A 25,051-nucleotide genomic window follows, 5' to 3' on the forward strand; every position below is an offset into this window, starting at 1 on the left:
AAAGCTGATAACCGCTAGTGTTTAGGTAACAGTAATAGACTCGAGTAGCCCCTAATCGCCTAAATGCCACCGCAATTAACACAATGCAAGTTTCTTAAGCTCACAGATCAGCTAACAAAACAAGATGATCTGATTGGCTAGCTAACATTGGCTATTATGCCCTCACGCTGTCGAAGACTAAAGAACGGCTCAGGCTCTTACCGTTTTCGTTGTGAAGGATTACAGTCAACCATAATAATGATTGTAGTTGCTTGTGTCACACAGACATCGGTACTGAAACTGTATCGACAGTGAAAAGAAAGCAGACGATTTGTGGATATTTGACAGACTTTCAAAAAGGCTATTTGTGCTGATGGAAACACGTTTAAAAGAGCCAGTTAAGAATTGGCAGAAAAAATGACTATTTTAGCAGTGCCTAGATCTATGATACTGGGGCTAACTTTGCTGCTAGGACAAAGTAAGTTATACCTAAATTATTCTTTCGCAGATGTAAGTATACTATGCTGTAAGTGCATAACTTGACATGATCCGTGATATAATCTTCTTAAATTAAAGTGAGTAAAATGCTGAGCTGAAACCATTTTAAAAGACATCATGTAGAGTGAACTATGTTAAATCAACTGCACTCACAAAACTAAAAAGTATTGTTTGAAAACGCAAATGCATAAAGCTTTTTTAAAGCATCAAAATAAAATTTATAATTTTACCACTTTACCAATTTTTCCAGTTTTTTGTTTACTATTTTTAATGCAGTCAGATTAGACAAGAAACTTTAAAAATCTTGGATACGACAAAAGGAAGCATGCGTAACACAAAGTATCCTGACAAATAGCAGTGACTTGCAGTGACCTTGCAGTGACCCGCAACGTCAGCTGTCAATTTATACAAAATATTCCCATAAAGCTCCGCAAATGCTAAATTCTAGCAGGGGAGACAAGGTAGAATTTACTGACGGGCATCTAATCAGAGTCAAAACCAAATCGCTTAGCTAATATGTTCATACGCTGAGAAGTGGAGTGCAACAATAATTATACCAGATGTGATATAATTATCATTCCTATCATATAGTATCTTTGAAGAGACTGTGAAGAGAGTGTTCAGCAATCACCAGAAGCTACACAAATGTTACAACAAAATCTTGTAAAATACTTACATTCAAGGAATCTTTATATTCAAGAGATGTAAATGTGAACCATTTATAGAGTACACCAGCTAAAACAAAATAATCTACTAGCATCTGTTACCTGAAATATCTTTTGTGTACCTCTATTGCTTTATTGTATGGAATGTCAACCACTCATTCGCAAAGAGTGATTTTCATTTCCTGTAAGTTTCCTGTAAGTTTCCTCTGCTTTGAAAGCAAACGCATAGTTGAGCAACTTATCTCTATCAAGATTAAAGTCGAGATTAAAAAGACTTTTCTATCAATTCATAGTAAGATTAGTTGAGTGTGTGAGCTGCATTTAGTGATGTCCTCTGGCCTTAAGCGTTACCTGGTAATACTTGCTGACTTGAAGTCTTTTTTGTCTTTTTTCCACTTTATTCACCATTACCAAGTTACTCTAAATATGCATTTCTCTATAAACTCAATCTTTTCATCTCTCATGTTGTAAAAAAGGAAAAAATCAACAAAGTTTATGTTGCCGACCTTTTCACAGTTTTAAATATTTTTGTTTGATGAAAACCTAAGTTTTTTAGTTTAACGTACTGTTACTTACACAGAAGTGTTTCTGGGTGAGCTTTACACATAACTTAATGAGTTTTCAGAATGATCATTTATAGAAAATCCACAACTTTTAGCTTTTATTATTTGGACACATGACTCTCCCCATTGGCTGCATGAACCTTTGACTGATGTACAAAGACAATTGAATCGCAAGCTTTAAAAGCAAACACTGCTGCCATACATACATCTAAAGCTAGACAATTTAACCAAAGAGTTTACAAGAATTATTTTGTTCAGCACTTGTTTGCAGCCAACTTGTTAAATATGACTGCCAAATAAAATATAAATAAATATAAAATAAATATGCTCGTAAATGATAAATGAGAAACATACTCGTATGACAAACATCGTTTTTTTATTTTATGACATCAGAACGCTACATCTACCATCATATGTTTCAGTTTATGAACTTTCTGTTACTACAACCTTCAAGTCAATACTATTAGATTACCAACTTTCCAAACACATTTGTTCAGCTTATTTAATATATCCTGATTTCAGTCTTTTTGCAAGAATGGCCAAGTTTTTGTGTAACTTTAACTATATGGGTTAAATCACTGATATATGGGTTAAATCACTAATATATGGGTTAAATCACTAATGCAGTCTCAAAAACAGACCTTCAAAAATTAGCTGCGTTGTAACAATAGTATAAATAAATATACACAAATACAAGCCAACTTGCTAGAAATTGTGACAACACAAGGCTGGTGCTTGAGAAACAGCTGATTGGTGCTGAATATCGGCAGCAAAGCATTTGTGAAATACCTGTGCATCTTTGCACTTGTAATGACAAGGTAATATATGAAGATGTGAAGGTTGACCTTTAATTAAAGTAGTGCTCTAAGCTGGGCAGCGACTAGGCAGCGACTAAGCATGGACTAAGCAGCAAGCGGTTGAGTAGCCCTGATATTTGTGTCTAGCTGCCAGGGCGGGTAATTGCTCTAAGCAATGAGAAGTATTTCATAAAGGGAGGTAGCGCAGACATACCTACTGTTACTGGTCACTAGTTTCAAGAAATGAACTAGACTATAACTATTATAGATGCTTTAGTCCATTTTTGCAATTCTTTCAGTAAGTTTCCTCTGCCTTAAAAGCAAATACATAGTTGAGCAACTCATCTCTATCAAGACTAAAGTCAAAATTAAAAAGACTTTTTTATCAATTCATAATAAGATTAGTTGAGTGTGTGAGCGGCATTTATTGATGCCAATCTTCTACAAATTGAAAAGAGTCTATTATCTCTTCCTTACTCAAACTGCTTTAATAGTGTAATTTTAATGATAGGAATTTACTATCGGAGAATTTTTTATAACAAATTTTTATTGTATAATTATGTCAAGGAAACCCTTAGGAAATCATAAAGATCTTTATTTTTTGTAAGAATAGTAAATTATTGAATGCTGAGTATATTATTGTATGTTATATAATCTTATTATTATATTATTGAATAAATAATTGAGCTTGATACAATGAATACAAAACAGGTTGCTATAAAAGCCTTGCTATAAATCTTCCGCCGATAGACGCAATTTAGAATGTAGTAACATTAATAAAATACCGGTTTTTCTCAGACTAAAAGTGAGTTAGCTTCTCTTTTTCCTTTCTTTCACACCCTTGTTTCATAATCGAAGAATTATGTGGTGCGAGAAGGAAAGTTAATGTGGTTTTAGTAAACAGAACAAAAAGAAAACCAAACTGATTTGTGACAGGAAAACTGTTGCCATTGCTATATGAGCAGACTTGTAATTAAGTATCATAAAACACATAGTTGTTGATTTACTGTCAAGAACAGCATAAATATTCCAACCTTTCCTTATTCCTTAAGTTCTTTATTTCTAATATAACTTGCACTCTTTTGTCTCAGCCTTTCTGCTGATTTTCATTTCAACTGCTGTTAACCAGTTGCTAAAATAAGTTCTTACTTCCTGTTCTCCTGCTCATTGATAAAAATTTCAAACAGATGTCAACAAAGTGTTTTTGGTAGGAGTAATAAAGAATTCTATGCAAACAAAACCACTTTGACATGTTAAAATAAAATTTGGCTGTAAATAGGTGGAGCACAGAGGTTAAGTCTAGCAATAACTAGGATCCTACTGGATTCACACTCAGCTGAGAGAATTACTAACGCGACATCAAATACCCAGAATGCTGTCGATTCTTATTCATCAATGAGTCATGATAGTTCAACTAAGAAAACAGCTCAGCTACTTGAGCAAACAATCTGGCAGCGGCAGCTTTCTGACTCTCAAACATCTTGGCCTCGCCGAAGAATGAGAGCTCTCACGTTTCATTTATCAAGACAACTTGATTCTTTTCACAAGATCATATGATGTCACTTCAGCCATAGAAGGTTTTTCTTTGGTATATTTGCACAGCCGTGCATACAGCGTATTAGAAGTGTTGGACAATTGACTCACCTGAATGGTGTTTACACGCACCAACTCTCGACCACAAAAGACATATCGATGATCAATGTTATAGGCCTTGCGGATCAAAGATCAACGTGTGATTCTTACAAACAATTGTTGTAATGTCCGTAGCCCAAAACATAAAGAATTTAATATATACTTCGGCTCAAAGTTAAATTCATGCAAGTCCCTTAAAAACAACTTGAAAATTGAAGCACTTTTTGAGATCTTTAAGGTCACCATAATATTTATGAATGAATTGGGTAATTGCTTATGATGAATGTATAATGACTCTGGGTCATACTTGATGTATTTTATCGACGAATCCGTCGCTATCGTTAATATCTATATTTTTTCGACCACCTGATGAGCTCGTCGAACTGGTAGCATTACTATTGAGGATGGCTGCTGCCTGTCTGAGCACTGAATTTAAATTTATGTAATATGTTTTCAGCCCAACAGTTTTATTATTACAAAAATATTTGAGCTACTTGTAGGCCTATATAAAGGTAATGCTGAATAACTGTTTTAATTGTTTTTTCCTAGAACTGACGAAGCCGTGGTAGCTGTTATTAATTTCTCTTAATCAACAGTATTTAGTATAACAATATCTAGTAACATAATATAATTCAATATGATATATTACTATGTAATCTTATATACATCAGTAGCACGACATCATTTAATTTGATATAAAATACAATATATAGTAATAAAGTAAAATAACTATTAATACGATAGCACGTATTAGAATACAATGCATATAGTATAATCGTTGTAGTACTTTATAAATTATTATAATATGATATTAAATAATTTAATATAATGCATATAATAAAATACATTATTATATAATAAGATGTTATATAATATAACACTGTATAGTTTACTATTATATAATATGAAATAATAAATCTTCATCTAATCAATTTCAATACCACATGCAGTAAGGTTCAGGTGTAGTATTGCACCATCACATGACAGAGTAAAGTATAATATAGCTCAATATAACATAATACAATAGCGTATAACATAATCTAGTAAAATAATATATAATACGGTGCGATGACATAAAATACTCTGCATATTACAAACTATTTATGTTATATTATGCATTGTACTACATTATATTATGTTAGTACATATTACATTATATGATTTTGTATTATTTTATTTGATTATACATCAGTTTATATTAAACTATATATTGTATGATAAGTTATCATATTATAGTATATTATATTCTGTTATAACAAATTATATAAGTTTGCATATTATTGTACTGTATTTTATCACATTAGGTTGTGTGATTTTTTATTATATTGTTCCATATTATGTTTGGTTGTGATATATTATAATATACTATAGTATACTACTATATTGTTTTGTGTTATAATGTATTGCTGTATACCACCTTATATTATGTTATATTTCTGTTGTTAATCCTATAATATGGGACCACCAGTATCTGTAAGTTTAACATTTCTTCTTGAAGACATCAAACATAATTATCTTTAAAATTACCAGCGAATAGAGCTCCCAAAACAGATATAAAACATACTAAATAATAGCATGCGATGTCTGCTGACAAAAAGCATTAGTTCTCACTGTGATGTCTCTGCTGTTTTGAGTTAGGTGAGGTTAACTTGGTTAAACTTACACAAAATCAATTTCTGTCTGAGCTCAAGCCAATAAATTCAATTAGATTCAGATATATATATATATATATATATATATATATATATATATATATATAACGTAACATGAAATGAAGTATTTCTATTTAGTATTAAACACTCTTTACTATAAGAAAAACTGTGTCTGCCTGTCTGTCCATCAGTTTGAAGCAACAGTTGAAAGTTTGGATTAAAGATTACACCATACAGGGCTTGAACTCGTTGTTATAAAATGCTGTTTAGACAAAAATGCTCAAAAACTCCAAAGCTGAAAGAGTTACGGATGCAACTTCTACAATGCTCTTTCATACAAGCATTGTTTACAAAAATCCATACAAATTAGTTAGTCCCAAAACTAGCATAATACCGCGTACCAGCTGAATGTGAGACAGAAGGCTAAGCATCAGCCAATGCTAGTGCAGCAAAAGGTCAGAGACCAGGAGTGCTTTATCTTATGTCAAAAAGGTTATTATAGTTATGTAATAGACTAATTGCTGTCTATAGGCTTCAGGGCAAACAGGATGAGAAAGTTCATTACTTGTTAAAACTCGTTAAATATAGCTGCATACAGAAATCCCGCATATAACATTATTTTAACAATCTAGGTAATTTTTCTTGATAAAAAACTAATCCTCGTCCATAACTCAATAAGGCATTTTTCTTCAGAAAAAGTCATTAGCTTTTTAATGAATGCACTCATTTATAGCAAATCAGCATGCTAAGTTATTGTGCAATTAATGTCAACAGCCAATAGTAGCCCTCGCTAAACAGTAGCACATGTTGGCTAAATATGTCAACATAGTTAGCCTTTTAAAAGAAAACATTGTAAAGTGTCTTGTCTGTGGTATCTATGTCTGTGGTATCTATGACTAGAAAATATAAAAAATAAGTTGAGAGCAAAGTGACTTGACGAAGTTCAGAGGCAGACCTTCCAACAAGAGAGTACTGAAAACTGCAATCTCTACAAAACCAATTTTTCTCTTAAACTGGACCAGAATTGAAAAATTTATTCATTTTTTTGTTTTTATTTAAAATAAGTAGTTTGATTATTCACTGCTGCCGTGTTGCCGTTGGCTAGTGGTCTAGAAAAATTGACCCGTAAAGCACGACTGATGAGTTCAGCTCTTGAACCTAAACTTGTGGAAGCTGAAAAAAAATTCGACTTTAAAATGCTCCTTTCATAAATCTTTAGGTATTTAAATGGTTTCTATTGCTGGCTTCTAGCGTCAGTTCACATGAGAGTGGCAGCAGTTCCTCTACTGTCTTGTTCACATGAGAGTGGCAGCAGTTTCTCTGTTGTCCTGTTCATGTAGGAGTGGCAGCAGTTCCTCTACTGTCTTGTTCACATGAGAGTGGCAGCAGTTTCTCTACTGTCCTGCACCAACTAACATAAAAGAACAGGCTTATAATCAAACTAACATAAATTACTTTTACAAATTCAAAGTGAAGGATGAACTTTTAAAAATTTTTAAAAGAGTTTTTAGGTAAAAACAGCCCTTTACTGCCTCTTTTCTCTTTAAACATCATGGTTTCAAATTGATTAACTCTCAAAGATAAATATTGAGCCATAACCTTGTATTTTTCTTTATTAAGTATTAACCAATATTAAACTTAACTGTCAAACCCACTCCATGTTAACAAATTAGCATATTAGCAATATTAATGTAAACAAACACCACGATATATGAAAAACATATTATATACGGTTGAATATCTTGTCATGTGCAAATGAATGTAGTTACAACACTAACATACGTTAACATATTCAGAAATGCTGACAAGTGTTAACATGTTAACATGACATTAGTTGATGTGTGCAGATACATTTAGGAGAGCCAATCAAGCATTAAGTACTAGTGTTAGTATTGAGATATGTTAATAGGTTAACACATGTCAATTTTTTAGCATAAGTTATAAAATCTTTACACACTAACAGTCTTGTGCTTGCTCAAGAATTTCAGTGTGCAATGGTAGCATATCAATATATGTGAGCGGGGTGTATGTATGCATCTCAATAACAGCGAAAACCATTTGTGCTTACTTTTGCCCTTTCACACTAATAAAGCAAAATATGTTTCTGCAGCCATGCGCAATCCCGTAACTGTTCTGTGTTTTGTCCGTGAGAGTTCGCCATATGTAATAATATGTGTAGAGTTGTTGCTAGATGGGGCAAGGTGGTCGAGTGGTGCACTGATGACACACTTGGTTTCAAATCTTAATATCCTTGTTGGATTCCGGTGAGGTGGGATTTTTCCCTAATCCTTATTCCTAGCGCTCTCAGCGTGACTTTGGACAGACAGATATGGACAGACAGACAGATATGGCTCCTATTATAGTAAAGATTAGTACACTAAAGGTCTGCTGATAAAATGCAAAGAATAAGTATTTTGTGATGTTTCCTGCTTGTCTGAAAGTGGTGAGTTGATGTGTTGTTTCCCTTGACAAAGAGTCAAGAGTTCAAATCCATTTAAAAGCAATCTTTTTTGCTTGCCTCTAACCATGATTTCAGACAGTTGAACAGACACGGCTCTTTTTATAGTAAAAATTGTTATGTTAATATGTTAATATGCTAATTCAAGATGCCAATACCTGCTAGCAGCTCCTGCAATAATTTTTAATTACTTCTTGGATAACTTAAGAGATTGGTATTATACAACCAAGAAACTTACAGAAGACTGATAAAACAGAACTAATTGTTTCAGCTCATACCTTGGTCCCCATTTTGTCCCCCTTACAATGATACTTATGATTGATTACAACAACAGCCAGCCAAGATAATTCTAACTTCAATGGCAAAAAGCAAATGTGTCGGTGTTTCGGATGAATGGCGAACCGATGCGTGTGTTGTCTATAATCTAGGACTAGCGTGAATAAAGGGTGTAGATTATTGACAATATAACGCGTGATTGCTTGGAATGTGGTGACAAGCTTGACAAATATTGGATTGTTGTCTATTTTACGCAAGCTTCCTTTTATTAGGTCTACTTTTTGGCAGGGATCATTTGTGGTGAATCTCATACTTATCTGAATAGATAAAAATGTATCAAATTTATCACCGCCGTTCAAGGCCGTTCAACGCCGTTCAAGGCCGTTCAATGCCGTTCAATGCCGTTCAATGCCATTCAAGGCCGTTCAAAGCAAACTCCGGCCGTGAAACGAAGAGAATAAAATCATAAAGAGTAAATAAAAATAATGCGAACTGAAAAAAAGCTCATTTTTAGATAATGTTGCCCTATAATGCAGCTTGGCAGAGTGTTGATGTCTGATATATGGTGTAGAGGACTTTCTGAGAAACAGGAATGGATGTAATAGATGGCCAGTCAGATTAGAGATGCGATCTGAGTATTTCATACAGCAAATATCCAATAGCACATGTAGCTCATCTCCTAAATATCATGTATATCTATTATGTCTAAATGGTATAGGCACTTCGATAACCTTTCCTGTATTTGCAGTCCATTAGTTCATATTGTAATATTAGTGACAATACCAAATACGGTTACCAAATACAGTTAGACTTTTACATATTATGTTAACTCACTTCAGAGTCTTCGGTAGATAATAACCATTTCATGTCGACTCCAAAACTCTCTAAAATCTTACTTAATATACACCCCAGTAACTTACGGTGGCTCTTGCTCATAGCAATACAATAAATACATTTAATCCAGTTCGCACAAAACCAAAAATGAAAAGTTGAATTTCAAGAAAAAAATTAAACTAAAGAAAAACTGACACAAAACCTTTTATAGATTTTATCAGAAAGTATCGTTATTGTTCTAAAACCTGCAATTTCTTTATGTTTGAGGGGATCTAAAATGTTTCAAGAATAAAATCAAAGAAACTTTATTACAATAAAACACATGCGTACTTTATTATTTTTTATGTTATCGTTTTATTAGTCTTTTGGAATGTATGCTAAATCTACTTCCAGTTTCAAATAAATTATTCAATCATAAATAAAATTATAAGTTAAAAAATCCATGTCGAGAAGATCGTAAGTAGAGGTTTGACTGTATTGTTCATAATATGGTACATGACCATCAATATAATGGTACAAATAAAGTTGAAAAACAAACAGCTGTTGAAGTAATCATTCTCAAGGTAAGAGAAATCTGTAAGACTGACATCCAAAGAACAAACTGAGCATTTAAATATCTTAAAGTATGACGAGAGACAGCGAAAGAGCAAAGCGTTACGTTATTAAACTAAAGGACAACATATTACTGACAAGCCATACCAGTTCATGGTGTACAGGAGGGAGACAACTCTCCTGTTAAAGAACCCACAGCAAGGGTGTTCTATTGAAGTATGTTGCACCGAGTTATATTTTTGACAATCACCTTCAACTGTTTTTTCTTACACATTCAATCCGCTAGTCAAGGCAGAATAATTATCACTTTACTACTCGCATTTTCTAACATTCCAAATAATAAATCTATTTAATTAATTCTTGTAAATTAAATAGGAGTATAGATGATCTTAGTGGTGGTGCTTTACCCTTGTCTATTGAAAGCATCTTTAGCACTGCTAAATTCACTAAGCAACTTGTCCTGTGTTGTTTTGAAAATATGGATTTCCAAAAGACAAATTTTAGTGGGTGACAGGAGAGACAACTTTAGTGATTTTAGTGAAATATTGTTTTCCTGTTTACCAACGTTTTAGCTTCAAGATAATTTATGTTATAGTTGGATAACCAGCCTTGAACACAGTTGATACTATCTATCATAAGCTGCTGACCCGCATGTCTAATTCCTTAGTCAAAGGCTGATTCTGTACCCAATATTGTACTGCATTTCTATGCTTCGAATGAGTTTGGAGCTGCACCCAACCATTTCCACGATTTTGATTACTCTATAAATCTTTACGAGATTCGCAGGGCTTCCCTCCAAACTAAACTTGCTAAAGTAGACTCACTTTCGAATCTAGTTGCACTGAAAAGTAATTATTTTGTCCTACTTGTACGAGCAACCCTTCCCGGAATTCCATTCCTTGTTGGAATGTAAGTGTTGACATAAAGGCAAGAAGTCAAGCAGAAACAGTAGTGAGTAACAGAAAGAAATATTTTGGAGCAGAGACCGCATGGTTGTGTGTGGAAAATCTTTTACTTTCACTGGGGAGAGCTTGGTCGAGTATGATGTTCTACGATGTTGATGTACTCTCACAAAGAATACCTTCACACAAATTTAGCGAAGCAAAATAGAATCGAATGCATTCGGTTTTAGCGTTTCTACGATTCGGAGTACATGTAGAAGTACTTCCGAGCCCATACGAAGCATTTTAAACAGAGTATACTATTTGTAATTTCTTCTCACGGCTCGTTCATTTTTCTGTCATCTTCAGCGATTTTCACATTTCAGTTATTACTCAATATTACTTTTGCTATTATCTTTAACCCACTTCCTGTTTACTCTCTTTTTTTTGTTTTCACTTATCTTTTCCTGGGAACAAAGTAGAGCAGAGGTCACACGAAGATTCTGAGCATAAAGCATTAAAAAAGCATTATACATGTGGACATATTAAAAAAAACTTTGATTTTTGCGATGCTGACAACACAGATTTTTGTGCTTGTGATTATGCATTCTACGCTAACCAACCATAATATGAATAAAAAATAATTGCAGATAGCAATGACGTAGCCACAGGGGTCTGCTAATGCTACTAGTATTAGCAGTTACTTTCTTGTAGAATCCTGGAATGACAAAAAGTGTCTTCCAAGGTCGTGCATGCGGCGTGGATCAATACATGCATCGCTTGCATACTCTCATCAACAAGATACAAGTGGCTAAGACAAACAGTTTCATATTGTCGATATTCACATACATCAAGAATTCAATCACAAGAAGTGCTATAGCATGACTTCAGACCTGCTCTTGTCAAGTTACACACTCCTAGGAACAGCGTAGCAGAGAGTCGACTCATTAGTTAGCGCGCAAACGACATATACATCTACAGAGATAGTAACAGGGGACTGACTAGTTCATGACATATTCAAGGGAAATGCTGTGAAGGGAATAGAATGCTGCTAGCAACAATTTTATATTTGCTGTTGGGTACTACAAAGGTCAGCGGTATGTCCAGTCTAGGTACTTGGAAAGAGTACAGGAAGCAATGGAGCGCTAAAGGTATAGATTCACCAGTGACATCAACAGTTCACCTATAGACTGGCTTATTATTTTGCCTTTTCTGAAGAAATTATCAACAGATTTTTTACTGTTTAAAAAGGCTTAGCTTTGTGAGATTTGATTTGCTATTTCGCAACCCTTTACGTAAAGTTTACAAAGCCTCCGCTCTAGGTTCAGAACAAAAAGCCTGCAGTTTTAAAACACTTTAAAATATTGTGCTATAGGCTTGAAAAGGAGCAGCATTTTTCGCTCATCGTCAGCGAGAGCTTAAATAACTAAGCAAATCGCACCAATGTACAGACTAGCAAAAGCTTGTATCCTGAAAGTTGATTGTTTTACCTTGGAGTGACAGTTAGTTTATTTTTAAATCAAATGATGTCTTATTGCTAGGACTAGACAATATAAGCTTTCCTTCCACCTTTCTTACCACTTTGGGGAGACAATATAAGTCTTCCTTCGGCCTTTCTCAAGCGTTCAGAGAACATACTCTCTACTAGTTATGACAAAACATAGTCATCTTGACATGATTTTGTTTTAGGTTTGGGGAGTGACTCAGAACACAGGCTAGTCCAGGACCTGTTTGACAAGCCAGGTTACAACCCATTGATTAGACCCGTAGAAAATATATCAGATCCTATAGAAGTTAGCCTTGGAGTCACTCTTTTTCAAGTTATTACAGTCGTAAGTAGAATGGGATAACAAGATAAATACATTGAAGGAAAAACTAATATACCGACACTTTTCTATCAGTCTTTATATATTTACAGCAGTATAGTACAGTAGTATAATATAGTACAGTAGTATAGTATAGTACAGTAGTATAGTATAGTACAGTAGTATAGTATAGTATAGTATAGTATAGTATAGTATAGTATAGTATAGTATAGTATAGTATAGTATAGTATAGTATAGTATAGTATAGTATAGTATAGTATAGTATAGTATAGTATAGTATAGTATAGTATAGTATAGTATAGTACAGTAGTATAGTACAGTAGTATAGTATAGTACAGCTGTAGTATAGTGCTATTTTGTAATCGTTTGCTAATGTATAAAATTTCTACGCAATAATATTCGATGAGTTCATAAAATGTTGGATTGATTTCAATCTATCGAGATCAGATCGGTGTTTGTATTGAGTTGAGCAGCCTTGGCGGTTCTGGTAGGTTCAACAAGATGATCAACATGTTAGCTTAAGCTCATAAGGTCTTGGAGCTCTAGCCTCAGTGACTAAATTTGCTTTTGAGATTTTTTTAGGAGTTTATAGAAGCGTTAGGCCGAAATTACTGTGGTGCTTGTTTAAAGAAAATAAAAACGCATTATGGAAAGTGTTCTTGAACCAGCAACCTTATTGAACTATATATTTTTGACATGAAACATATATAACTTTATTAAAAAGCATGTATATCACTTGCAAAGATATTTCCAAAATTAGCAAGTGAGTAAAAAATATGAAGAAACATGGACAAGCTTGATTGACCTCAGCGGGCACCCCAGCAGCAGCACGCTGACCTTTGCTGAACGTCAGTGCCACTAATTTAGTAGTGACACATTAGAAGGTTTGACTATGGCCCTGATGATTTAATGTCTGAATACGTATACTCTGTGTCACTTAAAAACGACCTTCAGACCATCCCACTGTATGCTGCTAAACAGTCTCTAACATTCTTAGTTGGGCTAGCAAGGGAAACAACTACTAAACATTAGTGTTAGATTACTAACTGAGACTGCTGATTTATAGCGGAGACTTCTAAGTAGGGACTGTCGCTACTAACCACTGTCGGTTATTGAGAGTTAATAATCTCTATGTTCGCTATTTTCAGTCACTACTAACTACCAATAGTCATAGCGAGTGCTGGGGCTTAGCAGTCACCCACCTTCTACAGCTCGATACTGACTATTAGGCCTCTCTACCCACAATTGCGTCTCCACACTAGCCTCTCTCAGTCACTAGTTGAGAGTTGAGTCATGTTAGCTTGTTGTATTATACAGGAAGAGAGGACACAAGTAATGAAGACTAACAACTGGATACGAATGGTAAGTAGTAGAGCAATAGAACTCGCTTAACTTCCTGTCGACCAAACAAGATGGAAACAGCTACTTAAAAAGCAGTTTAAATTAGTTGAGCATTTATTTTTAAATTAATATAGCAGCAAAAATATGTATAATTTATACTGATTTTTGTCTTTTTACACTAATAAAGCAAAGATATGTTTCTTCAGCCTTGCTAATCTCATAACTGTTCCCTTCCTTCAGTTGGATATTCATAATAATACTAATGTCAGTGAAAGGAGCAGTAGGAATGACATATTATTCTTTTTAACTAACAATTTATTCTGTCAGCGTTTGCATTATGATAAAATACAGTCTTCTATGTATATATATGTATATATGAATCTCAAAGTTTGTCATTTGTCTGTCCGGTTATAGTGATAAAGTTTTTCATTTGTCTGTCCGGTTATAGTGATAAAGTTTTTCATTTGCCTGTCCAGTTAAAGCGATAAAGTTTTAGGAGCCTACTGTATTAAAGTACTGGATTTGAACTCACAAAGTTCAAATGCAACTGTAAGTTTGCAAACGCACACATTGAACCACGAGGCTAAGCCGTACTTATCATTCTTACCTATTTATCTTCGATATCTTTATCGCTAAACGAAGATGCACTTTTTGTTATTAATTAATATTACTTTTTACGTTTGTTTTGCTTTTCAAAAAATTTTAAAAGCCGTTTCAAAATTCATTATTGATGTTTTAATTTGCAATTTTCAAATGTGACGTTTCAATTTAAAATACCTTATTATCAGCTCCAACTTTGGATTCTTCCTCGTGGCCATTGCTAAAAACTATTACATTTAAAACTTTTACACCTGGACTGTTGTACCTTAAGTAGGAGTTAATGTACCTCGAGTAGGAGTTGTTGTACCTCGAGTAGGAGTTGTTGTACCTCGAGTACGAGTTGTTGTACCTCGAGTAGGAGTTGTTGTACCTCGAGTAGGAGTTGTTGTACCTCGAGTAGGAGTTGTTGTACCTCGAGTAGGAGTTGTTGTACCTTGAGTACGAGTTGTTGTACCTCGAGTAGGAGTTGTTGTACCTCGAGTAGGAGTTGTTGTACCTCGAGTAGGAGTTGTTGTACCTCGAGTAGGAGTTGTTGTACCTCGAGTAGGAGTTGTTGTACCTCGAGTAGGAGTTGTTGTACCTCGAGTAGGAGTTGTTGTACCTCGAGTAGGAGTTGTTGTACCTCGAGTAGGAGTTGTTGTACCTCGAGTAGGAGTTGTTGTACCTCGAGTAGGAGTTGTTGTACCTCGAGTAGGAGTTGTTGTACCTCGAGTAGGAGTTGTTGTACCTCGAGTAGGAGTTGTTGTACCTCGAGTAGGAGTTGTTGTACCTCGAGTAGGAGTTGTTGTACCTCGAGTAGGAGTTGTTGTACCTCGAGTAGGAGTTGTTGTACCTCGAGTAGGAGTTGTTGTACCTCGAGTAGGAGTTGTTGTACCTCGAGTAGGAGTTGTTGTACCTCGAGTAGGAGTTGTTGTACCTCGAGTAGGAGTTGTTGTACCTCGAGTAGGAGTTGTTGTACCTCGAGTAGGAATTGCATCTACATTTTCTCTCCGTTTGGTCAGACAAAGCATGTGACAAAGACAGTCCAATATCTCATTTTTCCATTTGTACCGGTATCGAAAGGTACCAGTATCGTCTATCAAAACTTTGAATACAACGAGCTTCTGCTGCAGCAGTAACCTTTTTTATGCACACACTTCTATGTATTAATTGCTATTATTAATTCAACATATTTATGATTTTTATTTTGTTTTCTCACTACATATTACTTGTATCATTATGAAATTACTTTTCATTATAATCATAGCAAATCAGACTTTATTTAGCCATTACTTGCTAACTATTTCACATTTACTTTTATACACCTTTCCAGCTGTTTTATTTTTTTTTAAATTTATTTGAACTGCACAAAACACTTTTCTCACGATATGAAGTTTGAAAATTAGAAAGGTAAACATTGTATATGCTAAATAGAAACAAATCTTCTGTTCAAAGGCTTTTTGTTACTCTGGTAATGCCGGGTATTCAGCTAGTATTTACTATAGTAAGAGCCATGTCCATCTGTCCGTCCATCTGTCTGTCCAAAGCAGTAGCTAGAAGTTGGGAAAAATCTAGAATTGCATGAGATTCCAACACTAACACCCACATTACTCCACTGCCTTCTGCAGTTTCAAAATAATTGTACACATAGTTATTCTCTGTGCTTTATCAGCACGCCTGATGACCTGCTTACAGCACACTAGACTGCCAGAGTACTAGCATATAATAATAAGATCAATAATATTCATAACAAATAATAAAAAAAATAATTATATTAATAACTTTACCAAAGTTAAACGGATTTAAAACTAAAATAAACGTTATTTCAGTTAATTTAATAAACGTTATAGACGGTGTTAGAAAATTATTGGCTGGCCAAATAATTTTCCTGTGACCAATCATGGTTGAATATAAAAAAACTTTTTTCAATCTTAAAAATCTCCGGCGGTGTACTAATAAGTTGATGGGTTGTATAGCATAATGCTGCTTCCGGTAAGTACAGTAAGTACAGTAAGTACAATACCAGTATTACCCATCAATGGCTGAAGGCAGTTCCATTTTCCGATAGTACATTTGTAACACGTGATATCATTACTATAACTAATTGTAATACAGAATACAATAACGTGTAAAAATTACTAAAATTATTGTTTACAACAAGCTACAAATAACTTTTCATGATTCCTTGAAACTATGTGAGTTCTTTTCACTGAATTTCCACATTTGTTAAAATAAATCTCATATCTGTTTCACGACTCCCTATAGTTACCTGATATGATTGACATTTAGGGATGGAAAGACTATCAGCTGAAGTGGAACCCAGAAGAGTATGGAGGCATTACAGAGATACGTCTACCATGTGCACAAATATGGAAACCAGATATAGTCCTTTTAAACAAGTAAGTCATTTAATCAGAGTTTTAAAAAAACTTCAAAACAAAGGAGTTACATTTTTATAAATCTCAGTCAAAATGAGTAGTTGACTTAACTGTAGAAACTTTTCTATTGTAGTAATATTTTATTCTGGAACATGATGGCAGAGTTTAATTAGTAATACAAAAAATTGTTTTTTGTGACATTATGAACACTGGTTGGTCAAGTGTGCATTCTTATAGCAGTATCTTTGGCTACAGATAAATACTCTATAGTCTCAATTTTGCAAATAAGACAATCTGTGACAGTTGATGTAGCTGAAGTTCTTTTGATCAGACAAAAATAAAAAACGGCAACGTAAAAACGATTACCTCATGTTCAAGTCTCTCAATAAAATGAGAATAACACCTTATTTATTTCAATTGCTTGCAAGTACATGTAGAACGTACTTGTTTGTTAATATTAATACGTATAATTATTTGCTTAGTTTTTTTAACAATTTTTATAACCAGTTATTCAGTTTATCCTCTGCAAACAAAATTAATTACTAGATAAGACGTGGTGCTTCTTTTTGTAGCCTTGCAATGACGCTTCATTCATAAAAATTCAGATGTCACGCCATTGTTTCATACCAGAGATGGTGCTGTGACAAAATAGGCTGAAATCTCACTCATATCATATTTATGAACTGATATACTCTGCTACGACAAAAGTTGGTTTCTATCACAAACCATTGAAAAGCTATAAATAACTCAACATGTAAACCTGTGAACTGCTGAGAGATGAATAATAATACAATAATTCAATTACACTAAAGTACTGCAAACTTTGTGCGTTAAAATTTTCATTATCAAAAATTATATTTCTTTCATGGCTATTTCACTCAAATTAAACCAAGTGTTAAATAACAGTCAAAACTTTCTGCATTTGATCAGTCGCCCTCATGGTTGTTGGTAACTTCCAGTACTGGAGTCTAGGAAGGTCTTCCACTCACATATAGAATAATATCTGACTACCTCTTAGACTTCTGTGATGAATCCCGCACTACATGCCTATGTTTGGTGTAATACTTACGCAGGGAATTTTTATGTCATTGGTTGGTTGTTGTGAACTGTGGAAAAATGAAAGAAGCGAAAACTAATAAAATGTTTTTAGAAAAATGTGGCAGTTTGAATTCATGGCAATTTCACGAGAGTATTCATTTCCTTGGTTTATTATATTATATTGTCATATCATGTTATGGTATACTTTATTATATTGTACTAAATTATGTTATAGTACGCAATAATATACTACATTACTCTACATATTATTATATTGTTGTACCAGTTGCATGAAGAATGCGTTTACAATTCTGGTTAACCATAGATAAAGCTAGGTTACAGATATTTCACAGCCTAGATTAAAACATGCTACCTATCAGGGTCTTTTTATCTGGCATAGTTGTGACTTGACTCATAATAGTAACACGCACTCTTCGTGAAGCCACCATAATATGGTTAAAAAGGCTTGCTTGCCCAAAAAATAAACCATTCACACAATTCTATGCAAGCTAGTCACCTGAATCCTTGGGAGGTTTAGTGAAACAACTCTGTAGATTTTTTCAGTATTACCAGACCTTGCGCAGATTTGAGTGGTGCTTCCGCTCGCTACAGATGTAGCATTTGTGTAAATCAGAAACTGCACACAGACTTCAATCATCACTTGTGTTTTAATTCTGTGTGAATCAGACTCCATGTATGGTTAACTATTGCTTGTTAGTCAGAAGCCAAATGAACTACAAAAGTTAATGAGCTCATGCAGATGGCGAAATTGAAAAGTTAGTATTGGCTACATTGAGTGTGATCAATCCTTCCAAGATAGAGCATGGTGGACATGTCTGAGGCCAATGGGAGAGAACTGGACAACTGGAAACATGCCCAGTTGCAGAGAGCCATTTAAGGCTGAATGTCATTCCAGTGACTTTTCTTGAGCATTGAATTTTAATCTCAGTCTGTTGTTCTCAGTGCAGCTTATCCTAATGTCTGCTGAATGCAATTTTAATGGTAGAATTTATGTTTTCTGGAATACACACCAGTGAAATAAAAAGTCTAAAAGTTGATTTGATAAGTCAAGCTGTTGGCAAGGCATGTTGTTAAAAGTGTGACACAGATATCTCTTTGTAAGCAGAAGAAGAAAAAGCTGTAATGAAAGACCAATGACTTGCTCATCTACACAGTCAAGTGTTATTGACAATCAATAATACTGACAATGAGGACATTTTATTAAGAATATCTTATTCTGATATGTTTACTGAAACAAGCACTTATCTATGCACAGTAAAGTATTAATTCTACACTCGTATATATACGCGTGTCTACCCCTGGCCATTGTTTCTGTTTGCAGTGCTGACGGCAAATATGAGCAGTCGTTCTGCTGTCATACAGTGATAGGAGCGAATGGCACTATTATGTGGATTCCTCCCTCCATCTATAAGAGTTCTTGTACAATAGATGTCGAGTACTTCCCGTTTGACGAGCAAACGTGCAGCATGATATTTGGATCATGGACATTCAGTGCGAGCCAAGTTCAGCTAAAGTTAGACACGGAGGAAGCTACTTGCGAAGTCAGCAACTATGTCTACAGCGGCACTTGGGACTTGATGAAATGTCCGGCAACACTGTCAACCACAAAGAAAAACAGTGAAATTCAATATGATATAGTCTTACGCCGAAAGACTCTGTTTTATACAGTTAATTTGTTAACACCTTGCGTATTAATATCCTTTCTTAGCGTGCTCACATTCTATCTACCTGCCGACGCGCAAGAGAAGGTGACCTTATGTATTTCCATTCTTCTTGCGTTAGTGGTGTTCTTGCTGCTTGTATCAAAGAGTTTACCGCCTACATCAGTGACAATGCCGCTGATATCAAAATACTTGTTTTTTACTTTTATCATGAATATAGTGACAGTCGTTGTTTCTGTTGCTATAATTAATATCAACTTTCGATCTCCTCGGACTTATAAAATGCCACGCTGGATTCGAATTATCTTCCTCCAATGGTTACCCATCATACTGTTTATGAAACGACCAGAGCACGAAGAGAAATATTTGCGATGGAAAGAACGAAAGCTTGCGATGAAGGAAGCGAGCTCAACTCGACCAAAAGCGAATGGCGCAACGACCGGCATTGAGATGAACGAGTTTAAAATAAGCGACGCCGAGAGCAACCATACTTTCCGTTCTGCAACTACAAAAGAAACACTTCCAGTTTCCATCAAAGCTGCCAAGGCAATTGAGGCGATAGAATTCATCACAGAACACTTAAAAAGAGTCGATGACTATGATGAGGTGAGTGATAATTAAGCGATATAGGATAACTCCAAACTGTCTGATTGAAGCCATACAGAAAAGGTCAACTTCAAGTGAATACAATAATATCAACAGACTGAGATAAAAACTTTTGCATTCTTCAAAAATTCCGACAAAACTATAAAATTCGTGACAATATGAAAATCTATCAAACTTTGAAATCTACAGGTAAAAATAAAAACTTTCACCTTCGTGATTCAAATGAGCAAATATAACAGAATGTGAGAACATATTATCAGTAAAAGTGTCTCTGAGAATATCAGTCATTAAATTTACTAACAGTCCGGATAAATTCCTTAAATAAAAACACAAACTGGTCAAAAATGGAAATATATGGCGCCAAATATTGAATAAACTTTCAACTTGTTGACCAGCATTTAGCGAATCAGTCTTTGGTAGCAGCACTTGGCAATCACAGTTGTGTATTGAGAGCGTTAAAGGTCAGCAGCAGTTACTCCTGCTAGTAATCATACATGCTGCTGCCTGATTTCTATCTGGCATCAGGCAGCATAGCCATAGCCATAGACATATCTGATTTAGCGTAGCAGTGGAGATGTTCATCTCTTAGTATATTAACAAATACCATGCTTCCCTTGAATGAACTTATTGATATAAACCAGCATATTAACATTTGTTAATATGTTGGCCAATGGAAATCTATTAACACTTGTAAACATATTTATATATACTCTAATGCATTAATTTATGCTAACATATGGTAGCACATTGGCACATGAAAACATGGTAACGTATTATTCCTTCAACTCTATTGTAATTACAAATTTTATTACAATTAATATAAATTTTAGTAACTATTAAATTTAATTCTTTTAAATATTAACTTTAAATTATGTTAACATGCTTAAAAATTTGAAATTATTAACATAATGCAAACATATTACAGCACAGAATCTCAGTTATTGGGATTTTCTCTGTATAGTTATAAATCTTGACAATACAAAAACTCCAGACCTTGTTTCGCTACAGCTATAAACTGTTTAGGCAAACGAAATGATGGTGAGCTCCGGGCATTCGCTCGTTTAGCATAGCACAAACGTGGCTTTACATCAAAACTAACCTAGCAGTACCTTTTCACTATTCTCGCAATTTTCTAAAGCTATCATTTTGTTAGTATGTCGTTGTTATACCATGACACAATCAGAAAGAAGTTTAAATGTTTTAATAATTTGGTAATATCTTTGAACGGTTTTCTCTCAACTCAAATGAAGAACTCCAAATTCTTAACTACAAAAACTACTTGACTGAAGAATAATTTGCTGATTTACTTGCAAAATAACATATTTGCTGCATGAAACGTAGCTATGTAATGAAACGCAGCTCCGGATAAGTTAGCGCCGACAAAACAGCTATATTGAGTACATAGATAATCTGGTTTAACTGTTTTCCTGTGTTCACCCTTTAATATTAGTTGATAGTATTTGTTATTTGTAAGAAGCTATTATTGAGGATAACTTTTTTAGTGTTGTTTTATGAGATTGCTGTGGCTAATGCATAACACTACCCCTAAAGCAACAAAAGACCATTAAAGACCAAGCACTTGACTATTCATTGAAACTGGTTCACATCGTCTTCCATTGCCGCAAGCGGCAATTTAATAGTAATACAATGCAAACATTAATAAGGTGACATTACCTGAGCAAACGTTGACAGTGAGAAGTATTTGGCCGTCCTTACAATAATAAGAGCTTAGCTGATACCATCAAATGGTAAAGTAATTTACCTTTATTCATCTGCCTGCAACCATTACTAGCTCTCAAGACTCTGAGCTGTTGGGGACGACTTAAAACAACAAGAATGATCGATCTAGCTCCATAAAAAATAAAATTAACTTATTGTCAATAAAGGTGGACAACTCTCAATTTTAAAAATGCTGTTAAATTTAGTCAAGAAGTTGCTTGCGCCACAGGTTATTAATGAACGAATGGATATCTTTGTTTGCGTGTGTGTGATGCTAGTGCAGAGAAGACCACCAGAAGGTCAATACATTCAGATTAGTCTGAAACTGCTTCTAAGTAGATTATCATCCTTGATCACCTCCGCTCTGCCTTTTTGAACTGATATTGGACAATAAGGAGGCAGCCATGATGTAAGAGTCAGCACTCTAACCTGCCAAAAGGCGGGTCAGTAGTTTCAGTCTTTACCGGATGTAAGGAAAAGAATCTGGTCTCAAATTGATTCTGTGCCAAGAGAGGCAACCTGAAAGAAAACGAGAAACCACCTCAGTACCCTCCCAAGAAAACTCATGAAATATTATCAAAGACAGGTGCGCTATTTGCCATTTGCCATTTGCGATTTGCCAGTGAAAACGTTATAAATTATTCTTTATTTTCCTTTTGAAGTGCCTATTCATTCATTTTTTTCTAATTCTTCTCTAGACATTCTCATCAATCCATCTGAATCAAGTTAAGTTTTGATCATTCTCCTACTCACTACTACTCTGAAATATACTTACCCCTGTCCGTTAACGCCCTCGAAATCATAATCATAATCCACGTATTAACTACTGCGTCTATGTCCTGTGTTTATGAACAGATGTGAGTATATTTCAGAGTAGTAGTGAGTAAGAGAATGATAGAAATTTAAATTGATTCAGATTGATTGATTGATTGATTGATGAGAATGTCTAGATAAGAATTGGAAAGAAATGAATAAATAGGCACTTCAAAAAGAAAATAAAGAATATAACTTTTGCACTGGCAAATCGCAAATGGCAAATGACGCACCGGTCTTTGATAAAATATCTAATTCAAGCAGTTAGAGGTCATGGCGTGAAGGACCTGCCTATTGCAGAATACTTGTAACTAAGCACTCCTACAATAATGTTGAAGCTCTATTGTGACGCTAGTGCTTGCAGAATATAAACTGAAGGTTTTCTTATTTCATTAAAAACACATGACTATCGACTGTGTTTAGACTATCGTTAAACACGTTAGACAATAGATGTTTGTCTAGCATGTTAAACACATGTTAGACTATTGTCTAACATTAATATTGTTGTATACTAACATTTACTCTTATTTTGCGTGTTCATATCAATAGTTTCATCTGTCTTGTGACTGTAGGTGTGATTAACCAATAAGGGTTAATTATAAGATGCCACAAGTCAGCCACCTTTGAAAGTGGTATGCTAACTCTGGTATGATCTACGCTGACGTTGCTTGATGCGGTTTTAAATAATGAGGCCCCCATTTTTATGAGCCTGTGAATATAGTACTTGTGTCTTTGCCAAATGTCGCAGCAGTCTGTCGTTTCACAAAAATTTTTACTGGTTGTACAAAATATGATCAATCAGCATAGTTTTTTGTGTGTAGATCTCTCATGTAAAGATAATCGCTCATGTAAACATAATTCCTCATGTAAAGATAATTCTTCATGTGAAGATAATCCTTCATGTGAAGCTGTTATCAACCAGTTTTTTTTCCATTTCTCTGTATTTGATTGTAGATCTGCAATGATTGGAGATACATAGCTGGAGTTATAGATAGGTTTCTACTATACATCTTCCTCATTATCACCATTGCGGGCACTATTAGCATTATTGTGAATGCCCCGAACATCTTTGAACATGTTGATCAAAAAGCCATAATTGATGAGCTGATGAACCAATCTAGCTAGAATGACTGTTGTTTTATGATCAACACAAATTCACCTAATTGATCAATATTGTATATACATATTATATTATATATTATACTGTTACTGTGTGTTCCCCGATTTTTTGAGATTGGTGCCTAATTTGAGCAGATTATTTGCTGTTTCAGTCACTTTATTTTGATAATTGTGTATAAGCATAATATGGACGGTTGTAATTGTGGCTAATTTGTTGAAATTAGTAAAAACACTAATTTTAAAACATAATTTCGTTATCGATGATGGCAAATAGACCACAAGTTCATCGGACTATCCGCTATAAATGATCTATTTGCATCTGTTCTGACATAAAATGCTGACATCTTTCTAAACTTTAATGTTCTCTTTTTTACTAGTAGCCATACATTGCATAAGGAACAAAATATATGAATATATTTATTAAAGAGTTGTGTTCTCTCGTTATGTAGTGTTCGAGCAACCCTAGGATCAACAAATATACTGTCAATTATATATATTTCTTGCCAATGTACTGCAACGTGAGCTATTCTTCAAAGTCATTAAATTTGAATGGAACCAAAGCCTTATAGAAACTAGTTTAATAGTGGTCTCAAGTTTACAAAAAAGTTTTACCTTCCAACTCTTTCCAAATTGAAGAAAATATTTGAAACCCTATTTTATGTTGAATATTTGGCATGCAGCTTTTTATTCAGACACATTGGTTGCTCCATACCATCCTTGACCTTTGCTGCTAACATTTCAGTTACCCCAAACCTCAATCAGGGAAGACAGCTACAAAAATATGCTCTATTGGAGTCAATCCTATGTAAATTTGAAATATTAAATTTACATGTAAAACATTTATAAGCACTTGCACCCTGGCAGACTAGTGTGTAATGGGAACTCATCAGGTGTAATAAACATTCATACAAATATTCAAGTAGGTTGTTGAGTGGCACAGTTGTTAGAGTGTTGGTCCACCAGCTGGAGGTGCAAGTTCGAACCCTATATGATGCAATCTATTTTCTCAACTGTGAACTCAGCTGTGGATAGACGGATGGGTAGGCACGCTTCTCCTTATAGTAAACTTTATTTATAATCCTTAAAAATCATTTTACAAACCTTTTATAACCTACTTCAATTTTTTTTATTCATTGTCATTTGTTAAATGAGATGCTCCAGCA

At 34.4% G+C, this 25,051-nt stretch overlaps 1 protein-coding gene across 1 annotated transcript; it reads left to right on the plus strand.

The window, feature by feature from the left end:
• Positions 1-313: 313 nt before the first annotated feature.
• On the plus strand, positions 314-24,219 carry LOC137391981 (acetylcholine receptor subunit beta-like 1). Its single transcript, XM_068078563.1, has 7 exons — positions 314-457; positions 12,477-12,619; positions 13,931-13,975; positions 16,823-16,932; positions 19,292-19,405; positions 19,463-20,237; positions 23,724-24,219. Exons 1-7 carry the CDS (start codon positions 397-399, stop codon positions 23,892-23,894), a joined length of 1,419 nt encoding a protein of 472 aa, XP_067934664.1. The 5' UTR covers positions 314-396; the 3' UTR covers positions 23,895-24,219.
• The last annotated feature ends 832 nt before the right edge of the window (positions 24,220-25,051 follow it).

The sequence above is a fragment of the Watersipora subatra genome, chromosome 3 (genome assembly GCF_963576615.1).
Source record: "Watersipora subatra chromosome 3, tzWatSuba1.1, whole genome shotgun sequence".
In the NCBI taxonomy this organism is placed as follows: Eukaryota; Metazoa; Bryozoa; class Gymnolaemata; order Cheilostomatida; family Watersiporidae; genus Watersipora; species Watersipora subatra.

Excerpts from the sequence above, each read along its gene's own strand:
- LOC137391981 (XM_068078563.1), top strand. The coding sequence starts at position 397 with ATGACTATTTTAGCAGTGCCTAGATCTATGATACTGGGGCTAACTTTG. Across the intron at positions 19,406-19,462 it reads TCTTGTACAATAGATGTCGA|TGCGAGCCAAGTTCAGCTAA; the intron begins GTACTTCCCGTT and ends ATGGACATTCAG. Across the intron at positions 20,238-23,723 it reads GAGTCGATGACTATGATGAG|ATCTGCAATGATTGGAGATA; the intron begins GTGAGTGATAAT and ends ATTTGATTGTAG.